At 41.8% G+C, this 13,540-nt stretch overlaps 2 protein-coding genes across 3 annotated transcripts in view; one reads left to right on the top strand and one right to left on the bottom strand.

The window, feature by feature from the left end:
• The first annotated feature begins 453 nt into the window (after positions 1-453).
• Positions 454-6,402, top strand: LOC135377607 (tRNA-dihydrouridine(20) synthase [NAD(P)+]-like). Its single transcript, XM_064610145.1, has 13 exons — positions 454-862; positions 1,031-1,076; positions 1,143-1,234; positions 1,386-1,429; positions 1,533-1,593; positions 1,672-1,785; positions 1,863-2,020; positions 2,317-2,482; positions 2,595-2,716; positions 3,197-3,364; positions 3,775-3,862; positions 3,913-3,980; positions 6,250-6,402. The coding sequence occupies exons 1-13, from the start codon at positions 746-748 to the stop codon at positions 6,380-6,382; spliced, it is 1,377 nt and encodes a 458-aa protein (XP_064466215.1). The 5' UTR covers positions 454-745; the 3' UTR covers positions 6,383-6,402.
• The window catches only part of LOC135377606 (prolow-density lipoprotein receptor-related protein 1-like), a 27,512-nt gene continuing 20,345 nt past the window's right edge, over positions 6,374-13,540 (bottom strand). For both annotated transcript variants that reach the window (XM_064610143.1, XM_064610144.1), the window contains exons 15-20: positions 12,286-12,573; positions 12,065-12,189; positions 11,338-11,461; positions 11,171-11,253; positions 9,673-9,866; positions 6,374-9,064 (exon numbers count right to left, since the gene is read on the bottom strand). In XM_064610143.1, the coding sequence (XP_064466213.1) occupies positions 9,014-9,064; positions 9,673-9,866; positions 11,171-11,253; positions 11,338-11,461; positions 12,065-12,189; positions 12,286-12,573 (865 nt within the window). In that variant the 3' untranslated portion in view covers positions 6,374-9,013. The remainder of the gene's footprint in view (positions 9,065-9,672; positions 9,867-11,170; positions 11,254-11,337; positions 11,462-12,064; positions 12,190-12,285; positions 12,574-13,540) is intronic.

Raw genomic sequence — 13,540 nt, 5'->3', positions numbered from 1 at the left:
AACTGTCGGAGGGGCCGCTCCTTGTGTTTCCTTCCTCCATGGTTGACAACGACGAAGCAGTATGAGAGAGATAATAGCGCGTGCTTAGCAACAGCCTGTGTATCCCTGCGTAGCAGACTAAAGGCGGTGGCAAGGGTGATTCCCTCTCCCCAATAATGCTATGTGGCGCTTGCAGCGGTCACTAACGTAACTAACCCGTGACCCGTCTCTCCCACTCCCATAGGCCCATAGGGGATCGCCAGCTGTCCAGGCCTCTAGTATAGAAGTATAGAGTAGGTCGTGTCATCAACACTGCATTGGATTACAGAGGATTGGATTGACTTTGTGACTGAACGACTGATGGATGGCTGTAGCAACCATAGTGGCCTTTTCTAACCTATGAATTTTCGCCGACTTTAGCTGGGCTGGAAAAGGAAGAGTTAAGATTGTTGATGGTTCCCATTAGTATTGTTCACACTTGTATTTCTACTGTTCTTTGTTCGCCTATCTGTGATATTTAGATGTGACGTTATGACGCCTTCTTGAGCTAGGTTTACAGATAGGAGATGGAAGTTCTGGTTCTGGTTCTGGCAACTAATGTAGGATGTTTTTAGTGATTTTTTTTATTTTTTAATAGATGCGGATTTCCATGGATGTAACCACATGCGTGTGACTGCGCCTTGGTGTTGACCAGTCGTGGGTTTGACTATGTCCTACGTGTTTTACTTTGGACGCGGCACATTAGATAACACACATTTTCGAAAACATGACACGTGTGATAGACTATAGAAATAAGATAATTTTGGCTCCTATGGTAAGAGTGGGCACATTGCCCATGAGACTCCTCGCTTTACATTACGGGGCTGACTTAGTCTACACCGAGGTAAGTCCCTCACACAAAAGGTTTGAAGCTGCAGTATCTAAATTTATAATTATTTAAATCGTAACGGGTGGCACGTGTTTGTCATTAGCATATACTCGTATTTCTGGGTTGCGGCAACTTTTTGATAACAGCAACTAAGAGCAACCACCCTATCTGTTCATTCCACAGGAGCTTATTGACTACAAACTTCTGAAATGCAAGAGGATAGAAAACAGTGAGCATGCAAGAACACGCGGTGCCCATACCCTTACGTGATGATGATGGTATCTTTACTTTTCAGAAATATTAGGCACAGTTGACTATATTGACGATGATTATCAGGTTGTGTTTCGAACATGTGAGAAGGAGAAGGGACGAGTCATCTTGCAAATTGTAAGCATGCATGTGATAGTCTGCCACTGACAGCAACAGTTCTGAGGTGTGGCGGTGCTATCATAGACACTTGTTATGTGACAAACAATTTGCCTATAACTATGACAGAAAGTAGGACTAGACTAAGTGACATTTGAACTTTTTTTAACAGGGAACATGTAGTCCAGAAAGAGCAGTTCAGGTGGCCAAGTTTGTGTATGTGGAAACTTATTGGTTGTTTTAACCCAGCAGTACAATTAATAACGTTGTTGAACACAATGGGATGCCTACACATCTACTGACAATTTTTCTTACCTAGTGAGAAGGATGTTTCGGGCATCGATGTCAACATGGGATGTCCAAAGGAGTTTTCACTTAAGGTATGGAAATGGACACTGAAGCTTTGGTGATGGAACTTGGTGCAGGAATAAAAGGAAGATAAAAAAAAAAACTTTCAGGGTGGAATGGGAGCGGCCCTACTGACACAGAGAGAAAAAGTAAAAGCAATACTAACGAGTCTTGTGCAAAACACACACCTGCCAGTGACCTGCAAGATCAGAGTTCTTGAAGAGGTACACTAAATGCACATGTAGAACGTTTCATTGCTGGAGAGATTTTCCTTGTTGCAGCTTGAACTTTGCTCTCATAGGTTGAAGAGACAATATCCTTAGGAAAACTGATTGAGTCCACTGGAGTCAAAGCCATAGCGGTGCATGGCCGAACTAAGGAAGAGAGGCCGCAGCATCCCAACCGAAACTACGTCATCAAGGCCATGGCCGAACATCTCACCATTCCTGTTATAGCAAAGTACAAAAGAGTTCAGTTGGTTGGTTTAGAAGTGAAAATGTGACTGAGATTAAATACAGGAGATGAGAAAGTTTGTGTGATAGCTGAGTTACTTTGGAACAGATTGTACTGTCTCGCAGGTCTGATACACTTAGGTGCTGATACACTGAACTGCTTTTTTTTTTCGTTTACACTTTTTGTTTGGCAGAATCTTATTTAGCGTGACACAATATGCGATACTACAGACAGTTCAACCCTTGCAGCGTCATGTATGCATCAAAGGAGGATCTTTCTGTACCCTTCCTGTTCTGTTGCAGTGGTGGCTGTGGTGAAATAAAAAGTTTTGATGATATTGAGCTGTTTCGGCAGGCAACTGGTGCAGCATCGGTGATGGTAGCACGCCAGGCAGAGAGCAACTGCTCAATATTCTGTCGGGATGGGTTGAAGCCTCTCGATGATGTCATCAGATCTTATCTCAGCTTTGTAAGTTTGCTGCATGAGGGTGCTCTAAAAAATTTCGAGTGACTAATGAAGCTTGCTGTATTTCTACTACTAATTTATGTTTCTGTAACACGTCTCCAAAATTTATGTGCAGGCCATTGAGTACGACAACAGAGCTACCAACACAAAGTACTGTGTTCAGCAAATGCTTGGCTCACTCCAAGAATCGGAAAGAGGAAAGCAGCTCTTAGCAAGTCAACAAATGGAAGAAATCTGGTGAGCCCATGTGAATTGCAAAGTTTGAGCACCTGTAGAAGGTATGATGTGTAGCATCATGTCCTTTTATAGGCATTGGCACATTTTATAGCTGTGCAACACACAGTAGTGTAATAGGACACAAGCACTGCTCCAGAGGTAATTTTTCTCAAGACATGCGTACTCGCACATATGCTCACTTGGATATAAAATGCAAAATTCCTGTATACAAACATGATTGGCAGTTGTCGATAAAGCCAGACAGCAGCGAGAAACAAACCAATCGCCTCTCGATTGCCGGTCGCTACCCTTACACTACGCTGGCACGTTTGTCTGTTTGTGTGTTCCAGCCTCAGAAGATTCACTTCCATGATTGGCACTTTTCTGCAGTTTGAGCTAGCCTCTGTATATTTTTCTGCTTAAACGTACAGATAAATTTCAAAGTTTTTCTGTTTCTTTTTTTTATTTTTTTATTTTATTTTTTAATTTTTTTTTTTGCAGTGTGCTGTGGAACATGGATACAATATACAATGCCAAGCAGAAAGAGCTACACTACATGGCTCAGAAGCTGAGGGAGCTACCAAATGATGATCAGGGCCCAGAACGCTCTCTGAAAAAGTGCAAAGTTGGAAACGACGAAATATGGCAAATGGAAGCCAAATTTGTGAGGTATGAATAAACAGCCAGAAAAAAAAAACAAAAACATTCTCTCTCATGTTTTGACTGAAGAATGTCGTTTGTTAGGCATAAGTGTTGTATACGTCTTTCTGAATTTTATTGGCTTCAGCAACCGCTACGTTAAGCTGGAACTCCATGGGGCGTATTGCAGGGCGTAAAACCAGCAGCACGACGGCCTGAAATACGCCCCATGCAGTTCCAGCTTGGTACGCGTGCCACGCTGCGATTGCCATGTTGCCGTCCCCGTGAAATATCGAGGCTGCTGATGCGCTCGAGTACGGACTAGAAACCGGTTCGGCGTGTGAAATTTTGTGCCAAGCGTACTACGGTGCGTTTCTCGTGCCGAGATACGTGCCACGTGGTTCCAGCTTTACTCCCTCTCATGCCTTGAACTGTTTCAGAAATATGTTCGACATGTCAAGCCTACCGAAGACCGTCTTGATCAACTGGACAAGAAAGAACAACTTCCCGCACCCCAGATATAAAACTGTATGTGGGCAAAGTTGTGACTGTGCGGTTAATGTGCCTTGTATTTTCAGGAAGGTATAGAAAAGAGTTTCCGTTCCATTGTGATGGTGAATGGCAAAAAGTATTCCAGCACGCACCTGTAAGTAGCTTTGGTGTAGCAAGCCGAGCTAACCAGATTACGCTTTGGGTAATCAGGTTAGTTGGGCTTGCGGACTGTAGTTCATCACACAATTTGGAAATCGAAGTGACAAATCACGCGCTGAAGGAAAACATGTGAAGGGACCATAAGGTACCGTATATTGCCGCGTATAGGTATACTCCATGTATAGGACCCTCACTCAATCACAACGGTGCATCATCAATAAAAAATATTTATTGCGAAAGATTAAGTCCAATACTTATAATCGTCGTCATGACTAGACACATCGTCTGAGAGAGTGTCTCCCTCTTCGTCATTGTCCATCTACGGCTTGTCGTCTTCGGTGCCGTTGAGGGCATTTGAGATGCCACATTTGAGAAATTGAGAATGATTTATGTACTGTTCCCTGTGGAAGCTCCTGCATGCATAGCTTACCCACTGAGCAATAGTGCTAAGTGGCGCTCGCCTGGCATGCCCAGATGGAGTCGTCAGAAGGTTTACTTGTTATAGGATTCAGCCTAGCGGTCCTTGAGCAGCTTGTTCTGGCTGCACGAGCCACATGAATCCACCTGGAATGACCACCAAGCCGTAACCCGCATTAAACATTGCCTCCTTCTCCTTCTCACTGATGTCTCCTTGTGCAGGTGGATGACATGCGATTGAAAAGCTTGAAGCTTTTCTCGTATGCCTCGGGCAACTTTTGACAGATAATTGTCCTTCGTCGTAGCGAAAGTCCATTGCGCTTCATGAAGTTCGCAACCCACTTCTTCTAAGCATTTAATGCATTGCAGGGACTCCGAGACTGCTCGCAATGGCTTTGGCTTTCGTTGCTATATCTTCGTACGAAACCGCAAGTCTTCTGTCTTGCTGTTGGTCAACCCACTCTGCAACTTCTTTTTCGATGTCCACATGGTTGTCTTGCTTGGGACAATGGGACGAACGGCACGTGCTTGAACACGAGCAAAGCTTCTCGCGCTGTGCGCACCATCCAGGGATGCACTTCTCTGACGCACGAAACTTGCTCTTTGCGGTGCCGCTGTTGGTTTCTTTGGCATAGAGGATCGCCTGCTATCTGAAAGCGCTCATATACTGCCTTCCATGACAACCACACACAGAAGTAACGAAGCAATTGTTAAACCACGCTTCATATAAGTCGACCCCCCCTTTACAGACCCCCAGTTTAGGGGGAATAAAAGGTTGACTTATACGTGGCAATATACCGTAAATTTAAGAGGATTCATTGCGCTTCTTTATGTGTGCCTTCGATTTCAACCAAACACTGCAAGTGGTATTTTTGTTCGTCCTCCAAAGCGAGAGAAAAAAAAAATCCCCTTCGCCCAATTCTGGACAACAGACAGTTCTATCCGCAGGCTAAAGCAGAACTATCTATGGCAGTTATGGGAGACATTAAAGAACTTTCAAGGAAAAAAGAAAAAGTGATTTGCACACATCTTTTAGGGTGTTTACAGCTGTGAATTAGTCTCTGCATCTACTGCAGAGTAGTTATCCCTAGGCATAATGAGAAGTTAAAAGAATGCGCGTACAACTAGCTTGAAAAATTGCACACCCTTACGATGGTTTCCACTCAGATTAGAGAAAAAGCATTATAGATGAACTTGAACAGGAGAACGGAGACCTCGCTCTCCGTCTTGTCGGTAAGAAAAAGCCACATATATTATACACTGGCATCCGTGTCCCTGTGGCATGCATCCTCCTTACCTTGTACAGCTCGTTTCCTTATTGTGATAAGGATTACGCATAGTTAACCCTGAGAAGGATTGAGACACTGAAACGTTACAGCCAAACACCTTTTCATTAATGAGACATTGCAACAATGTTGTATCCGTCCCCAGCCTTTTCTTTTAACTTTTTGTTGCTCCCTTACCATTTCTTGAAGATGGTATAGCTTTGGGGAGAAAATTTGAAAAATGTATTAAATATGCTTTCACAGAGGTAGTACACCTTACTCCACTTTAGGAATAGACCGTGATCAATTTGCTGCGTACAATTCTATAGAATATGATCTAAGTGATCCCTACAGCAGATACAATCGGAGCCTAGAAAGAAGATTGGGTAGAGAGGTGCCACCTCTTAGTGAAAGAGCAAATAGTCTTGTTCAGTATTGCTTCCATTTTGTCGATAGAGTGTACTGGACACCAATACAGTTTTGTAGATCATTGCATTTATCCATATTGAAATAAGTTATCACTGAAGCCAACATGATATCTTGCAGGAATGATTAAAACCATTTTACTTTCTCCCTTTCCAGAGAGAAGAACAAGAAGTATGCTGAACAAGCAGCTGCTGTTGTAGCATTGTTTTCTCTAGGGCTGATTGACAAATCAATGATCCGGGGAAGTGCTGCTGGACTGCCAATAGACTCATCATACAAGTTGAAATAAAAGAGTTGTATTTCCAAAAAGGATATATTTTTCTGAAGAAATAATTCCAACATAGTGCAACACAGTTCTGAATCATCTCTCCACTCGTACAAATGTTGAACACAAGTTTTATAAGGCTGTGCTAAAAGCACAGAAGATTCATAACACTCTTGTAGGACATGCTATACAGCAATTCAATTGTGTGTGTAGAATTTAAACAAAATAAAATGTATGACTCCCTACTATAATATATAAAATGCTATATGACAAGACCTGATAGGCACATAAAATCCACTATTCCTTCTGGGAATGAGTGTTCGCACCCCTCAGATCTTGACACGTTCACAGTTTGCAATGTACACCATAATGCAGTGCAGTGCGCTGCTGAGCACCCAAAAAGGTAGGGTCATGATATATTTGCTTTGTATACCATGAGCTGCTTAGTTAAAAAAGAAAAAAGAAAGATTTCTAAACTAGACTTTCACTGCTAGCATCCTACATTGCTAAGCCAATGTACATGTAGTATGAGAAAGGGCTTTTCAGTGAATCATTGTTTCTCAGAGAGCAAGACAAATGGTTTCTTTTAGTTTCTTTACCTAATTGCACATGCATACCCAATTTGGCAGTGGTGTGTACCTGTATTTCTGTTATCTAGTATTAAATATGGAAATTCTGTTGCATGTTTGAATCTTGAAATTCTTTTGATGAGTAAGAACCAGTGGCCTTTTTTGTTTTTGTTTTTTGTGAGAGAGCATGGTATTTCACATACACTGAATTTTTAAGACCTGTACTTCGAATGAAACGATTAATTGTTTCATGCAACTACAAAACCCACATCTGAGTCCAGACATACTAAAAATATGTTTTTGCCATTAAAGAAGACGTTACAACAGTGCATGGTACCTAATGGGTGCGTAATATTCCTGTGAACAAACCAAACACGCAACTAAACAGCAAATATTTTGTGATTAGACGAACACTCTGAATAAGCAGCACACTAATAAGTACAGATGCAGCGTATGGCAGAATACTCTCCAGAAAGAAAAATACACACTAATCACCTGAACAAACTTGTCACCACTGCTTCATTTTGGATTTAATTACTCCAAAATGTATCGTACTGACCTACAGAAATTATGGCACTCCACTATATCTACATACATGTTATTGTTTCACAAGTCTGACACTGCCTCTATTTGAGGCAGTAGACTGTGGAAAGCAACAAAGAGCAAAATCTTTGTTCTGAAATGCATCACATGACATCTTTAACAGTAATTCCTTGAGACCAAACAGCAGCATAGTTGGATCGCTGCATTACGTTTTTGGTAAGACATTCTGTACTTGAGCCAACAGATTGCCAGTGCTCATAAAAATGGCAGGCACTTTGCAGAATTGATGTGATTATGCACTAAATGGGTGTGGGGATCTTGCAAGAAAGAAACAATATTAATCTGCTACCTTTGCAATAGTGTTCAAGTGGATTTAAATTTTTATAATCTGCCAACTATATTGTTTATCTACTATGCTATAGCCAACAGCTACTCAGTACCTTGAGGTAGCAGTATGCATCGCATGGAAATCGCTATGCTGCGATGCTAACGCTTTACTTTCACAGATGTTGTCTACCTCATATTAACTTGGTTAAATAGAAGCCATAACGGCAGTTCTCAATTCGAGGAACATGACATGACTGCAGGAGCATGTCTCCTCCACAATCATAATGGTTAGATAACTGACTAGGGTACCTGAGCTGAACCATACAAATAATATGCATAATACATATATCAAACAAAACAAATACCTCCCACGCCAAACAAATAAACATCTCCTGAGGAGCTTTTGTTCAAACTTTGTACTTTTAGAATTCAAAATGATTAATGCTCCATATAAGGTACTGTCCATGTAAAAAACTTGAGATCACAAATATAAGCTAATATTGTGGCAGTTAGTTACATCTAGGCAAGTTACAGAGGCATATATTCCATTTCTGTGATGTGTAGAAAGCTACCTAAAAAAATGCTCCAAACAGTCAAACAAAAATGCAAGGGAGGGCAAAAAACAACAAAAAAAAAAACAAAAAAAAAAACAAGTAAACAATGGGCTGCTGCCAATATTGGATTCATTACCTACTAAAGTGGCACTCTGTACTGCACACTATTGCAAGAAGAGCAACTGCAAGCAGATTTTTTCTGGCATAAGTCTGGCATACCTCCAATGAAGATATATGGGGCATACATGCTAGACATTGTTTTGTAGAAATCATGTTACTAAATCCAAAAGGTCTTATTGCAAGGGTATGCAGCTCTGTGCCTTTAAAGAAACTAAAATTTCAGTGCATGGTCAATATAAAAGGCTATTTTTGTTTAAGTACTGCAGCTGTACACCATGTGGAATTCCATACAAAACTGCACATTGCAGCATTGACCTCTACTCTTCTCTCTCAGGAGAATGTCACTGCAAGATAGGTATCACATATTGCCATAAACGGCATCAACAACATACAGCATGAGTTACATCTAATAACTCTATACAGTCTCTAACCATATACCAGAATCATGGGCACTTCCACAGTCTGATGACTCCAGTGCTAGATGTTGGAAGTTGTGCTGGGCTATTATGCACACAGGGATGGAACTTCCGGAAAGTTTCCCTTCAGGCATTACTAATAGTGCTGCCAAATGCAGGGTTAGTCCCCATCAACGACTGGAAAAGAAGCGAAAAAAGAAACGTAAGATGTGTGACTAATGTGCGAGTGTGCAGTACCTACCGCTCCAACTCTAATCCAGACAGCAAAATGTGGTAAAAGATGAAAAGATGTTTACACACACACACATCAAATAATCTAGGGCAATTTTGTTTTGGTTCAGGCCAAGCAAGTCCCCTTTGGTGCTTCAATGCATCTCTGCAATCTCTGTGCATACTGGACTGCGTCCTCATCATAAAGGTCATTAAATGCTGTGTGCATTGTTCTTTTATAAAAAGCACTTGAGAGCGTAATTTTGCACGCAAAGGAGCTATCGATGTCTTTTTGTTCAATACATTATTAAATTAAATTTCTTTCCAATGTATACTTTTTTAAAAAAAGCTGCAGATTGTAGGCAAAATTGCAATTATGAGCATTTTTGCAATTTTTTATGTAAAAAACAGTGTGCACAACATTTAATAATCTTTATGAGGAAGCTGTAGTCCAGTATGCAGTTTTCAAAGGGGATTTACGAAAATTTTGGCCCACTCCTCGAGAAACTGTACAAACACAAACTTAAAGCCTACAAACACAAACTTACAGATCAGCACCAACATTTAGAACTCACCACGTTATCAGAAAACGATGTTTCATATTGGCAGTCGACCATAGGGGAGGTCAAGGCAGGGTTTGCCTCCTCAGAGGAAAGGGAGCACATGCTTGATTGCAACGATCGTCTCCTTTTCACCCAGGCGGCAAGAAATAGCAGCAACAGGAGAACCACAAGCAGAGCAAGTGGAATCCAAACGACCCTCATATCCACTGAAACAAAGTTCCATAATGCAATACATACAAATAAAGACTTTTAAATGGCTTAAATATCTTTGTGCGCGTGTATATACGTATCAATTTTTGGCTTCAAATGTGAGACTGGGCACAATTTCTACTAAAATTTGCATACTTCGAGCCTATATATATACCGGGTGTTTCACGAAGGTCCCCCGGCCGAATAATTCGTGAACAGGTGGCGCCATCGAATAACTTTTTCGTTTTGGTGAGGACCCTTGGGACATTGGCCATGAATTGCATAGTGAGCAGCTAATTTGCATACACTCACTAATTAAATAAACATTCTAACTTTTAAATTTTACTTCGCACGATAACGGAACCTCTGTTTTACGTATCGGGGGCCTTCAGCAAAAAACATTCCAAGAAAAACAAAACAAAAAAGAAACGCGTCTACACTTAGTGATTCTTCCAAGTAATTAATTGGTTTCGGTTCACACATTTCTTGCGCTGAGCAGTGCACCAATGTGCTCTTTGGATCAGCTATCCGGCTGTCAATATCGTGTTCATCCGCTTCGTTGGCACACGGGGGTGACGGAAGATAAGGAACATCATCATACTTCAGCGACATTAACATGCTTCCGCCCACTTTTTATCATATGCATGGCCCTACTTACTGCTGTATCATAGTTTAGTACTACCTGTCCCTTTATATATAATATCCCCGAAGACACTGATAGGGTTGCCGATGCTGCAGCAATAGCTAATGTTGACATCGCAATAGTTTGAATTGCTGTTGCATCATAATCTACATCCACATCCAACATGTCAACCGCAGTATATGTCTTCCCCACTTGACATGGAACGATACATGTATTAATTTATATTGCCCTTATTCAGAAATGAAGAATGCACTGACAACACACATGTCTGTTAGCTTCACCTGAATGCAAATGCAGGCTTCTGCGTATGTGCTACATCTGCACGACCAGAACCAGAGCAGTTGAATACATAAGGATTACAAATGCACTTTTTGTTGTGTCCCTCCGGATTAGTCATGGAATACATAAAAGAATATCAATCTCCTCCTTCATCAAAATGAGATGTGGAAATATATTAGTTCTATGGGAGGCCAATGGGTGTAATTGCATTGTCCAAAATTAAAACTGCTAAAATTTTTGGAATACAAAAAATAAAAAAATGTAGGCATTGTGTGTGCTTCTGTGTGTAGTACCATAGAGCATTGTATACTCTTATCTGCATTTTTGCATGATAAACGTGCTAAACCATAGCTGAGCTCAGTTTGCTGTTGCGTATCATGACATGCGTAAATGTCCTACCAGCTTCTTCATCTGTAAACGATGAATCGTAAAAGTATGTTGCATAGTACTGACAGCGAGGGCCCGTGAAATTCGACTGGCACCTGATATGTAGGATGACAACGTATTATCAAAGTGACACAACAAGACAAAATGTCCATGCACCGCAATGCAGTATAAACACTTACTGGCAAGTTGGAGCACTGGCAGTGTTTACATCAACTGAGCAGGTGCCACCATTAAAACAATAGGCCCTGCATAAGTTCATAGAACTTGGTCCTGTCCTTTGAATGCCAGTCGTTTCATTGGATCCTGGAATGCATGTGCTAGACTGTAGAAAAATCTATGTACGGTATATCCAGAGCCAGGATTATTCCAGTTGACACCCCACATAGTCCATATACACCACACAACGCAGACCCGTACAGCTTGCCTAGCAGAGCCTTCACGGTCTATCTCGCTGTGCTCAACCAGGGGGCCCCTGTTGAAGCGATGAGGTCTGGGTCTGGTACAAAGGGCCAGCCCTGCCCACCTACTGCCGATCGAGACAGCAAATAGCTTTGTGTCCTGTTGTACAGTGATGATACCACACATGGTACTATATGTTCATCAGTAATGTATACAAATGAAGTTTAGTGCCCTGCATCACAGTATTGAAGGATACAAACAGAGCACCAGTATTCAAACTGCTAGGCCTGCACTTACCAGACCTTCACTTAATTGAGCCCCTGGTGCTTGACCACTTCAAATTGAAAACAAACTCTTCTAAATATCCCCATATTCAGTACACAGAGCACAGGTACTTGTTCGTTCTAGTAGTACATCCAATTTGGCTCCAAAAATTCATAACTTTCACAATTAAGGTGTGTGCTCATCAATTATCTTAGGTGTACACGACAAACTGTGGTGACTCACGTTGGTACGTTCTTCGGTCATAGAGTTGCAGATGCGACACATTTGGACCAAGGTAGCGACTCCACGTCGAAATCTGGGGGTGTCTGTTTTTGAACATGGCTACCAGAGAACCACCTGAATAAGTACTTTAAAAAAGCAAAATACTTGTGTAGCTACAGTGCCATAATACGTATTGAACAGATTTGCAGAAAAATCACGTATAGATGTAGTGGTCTCCTTACCTGTCAATCCAAAACAGGACAGAGTTCAATATGGCTACAGAAACTGGAGAATAATGTCGGTTGGGGCCTTTGTTAAGCAAAACGTCAGTACGACGTGAGCCGTCCAAGCGTGCTCGTTCGATACGGGCTGTACCTTGGTCACACCAGTACAGCAAGTCGTTTTCAATGTCCAGTACAATATCAGACACTCTAATAACTTCATCCTTGACAACCACATCGCGTGTACCCTTGTCTAGGTCCATTCTTTCAATGCGAGACCACTGCCCAGCATCACTCCAGAATAGAAGCCTATCAAGTAGAAAAAGACAGGTGCAGAGATGCAGTATGATAAGAGGTGGGAGCTGCACTGTATGCCACAATCCCGTTGAGCTATGTCATAGTAACTTCTATGTCATTGTAATTCTCATATTGCAATCGAATTGTGACTGCCATCAGCAGGTGAATTGTAATACTAAGAGGGTGGTTCCATAAGTTTCCGGCCCGACCAACTTTTAATAGTCATAGAGACGAAACAAGTGTATCACTTTTCGACATAGTCACCCTTAACTTTGATGCACTTTTGACACCTTTCAACCAGCATTCTTATACCCTTGAAAAATAGTCCGAAGTTTTGTCCGCAAAATGCTGGAAAACTGCCTCTTGCACCTCACTATTGTTTTGAAATCTCTGTCCTCTGTGATCCCTCTTCAAGTTTGAGAACAGGAAGTAGTCACTCGGTGCCAAGTCTGGACTGTAGGGTGGGTGTTGGATTTCTTCGAAGTGCAGCCTTGGCAACAGAAGCTGAGTGGACAGGGGCATTGTCCTGGAGCTACCGGACACCTCGACTCAACCTGCCGCTCCTCTTTTCCTTGATGGCGTCTCGCAGTCGGTGCAGGAGTGAAGCATAATAAGTCGCATTCACTGTGGTGTTCCTCTCTTTGAAGTCGATGAGGAGGATCCCGTGACAATCCCAAAATATTGTTGCCATGATCTTCTTTGTGGATTGTGAGACCTTGGCTTTTCTTGGGGGTGCTTCTCCTGATTTGCGCCATTCCATCGACTCCTTTTTCAAAAGGGGATCATAGTAGAGCACCATAGTCTCATCCCCTGTGACAATTGACTTTAATATTTCTTCATTCTCTTGACAGAGCTCCAAAAACTCTTTGGCACAGACAACGCGCTGTTGCTTTTGAACTGAGGAGAGAAGTCGTGGCACCCATCTCGCACTGACCTTTTTCATGTGAAGGCCCTTGCCGATGATGCGAAAAACGTTTTT

This window comes from Ornithodoros turicata, chromosome 1 (assembly GCF_037126465.1).
Source record: "Ornithodoros turicata isolate Travis chromosome 1, ASM3712646v1, whole genome shotgun sequence".
NCBI lineage: Eukaryota > Metazoa > Arthropoda > Arachnida > Ixodida > Argasidae > Ornithodoros > Ornithodoros turicata.
The sequence above is the reverse complement of the archived record's forward strand: the minus strand, read 5'-3'. Positions and strand labels throughout refer to the sequence as shown.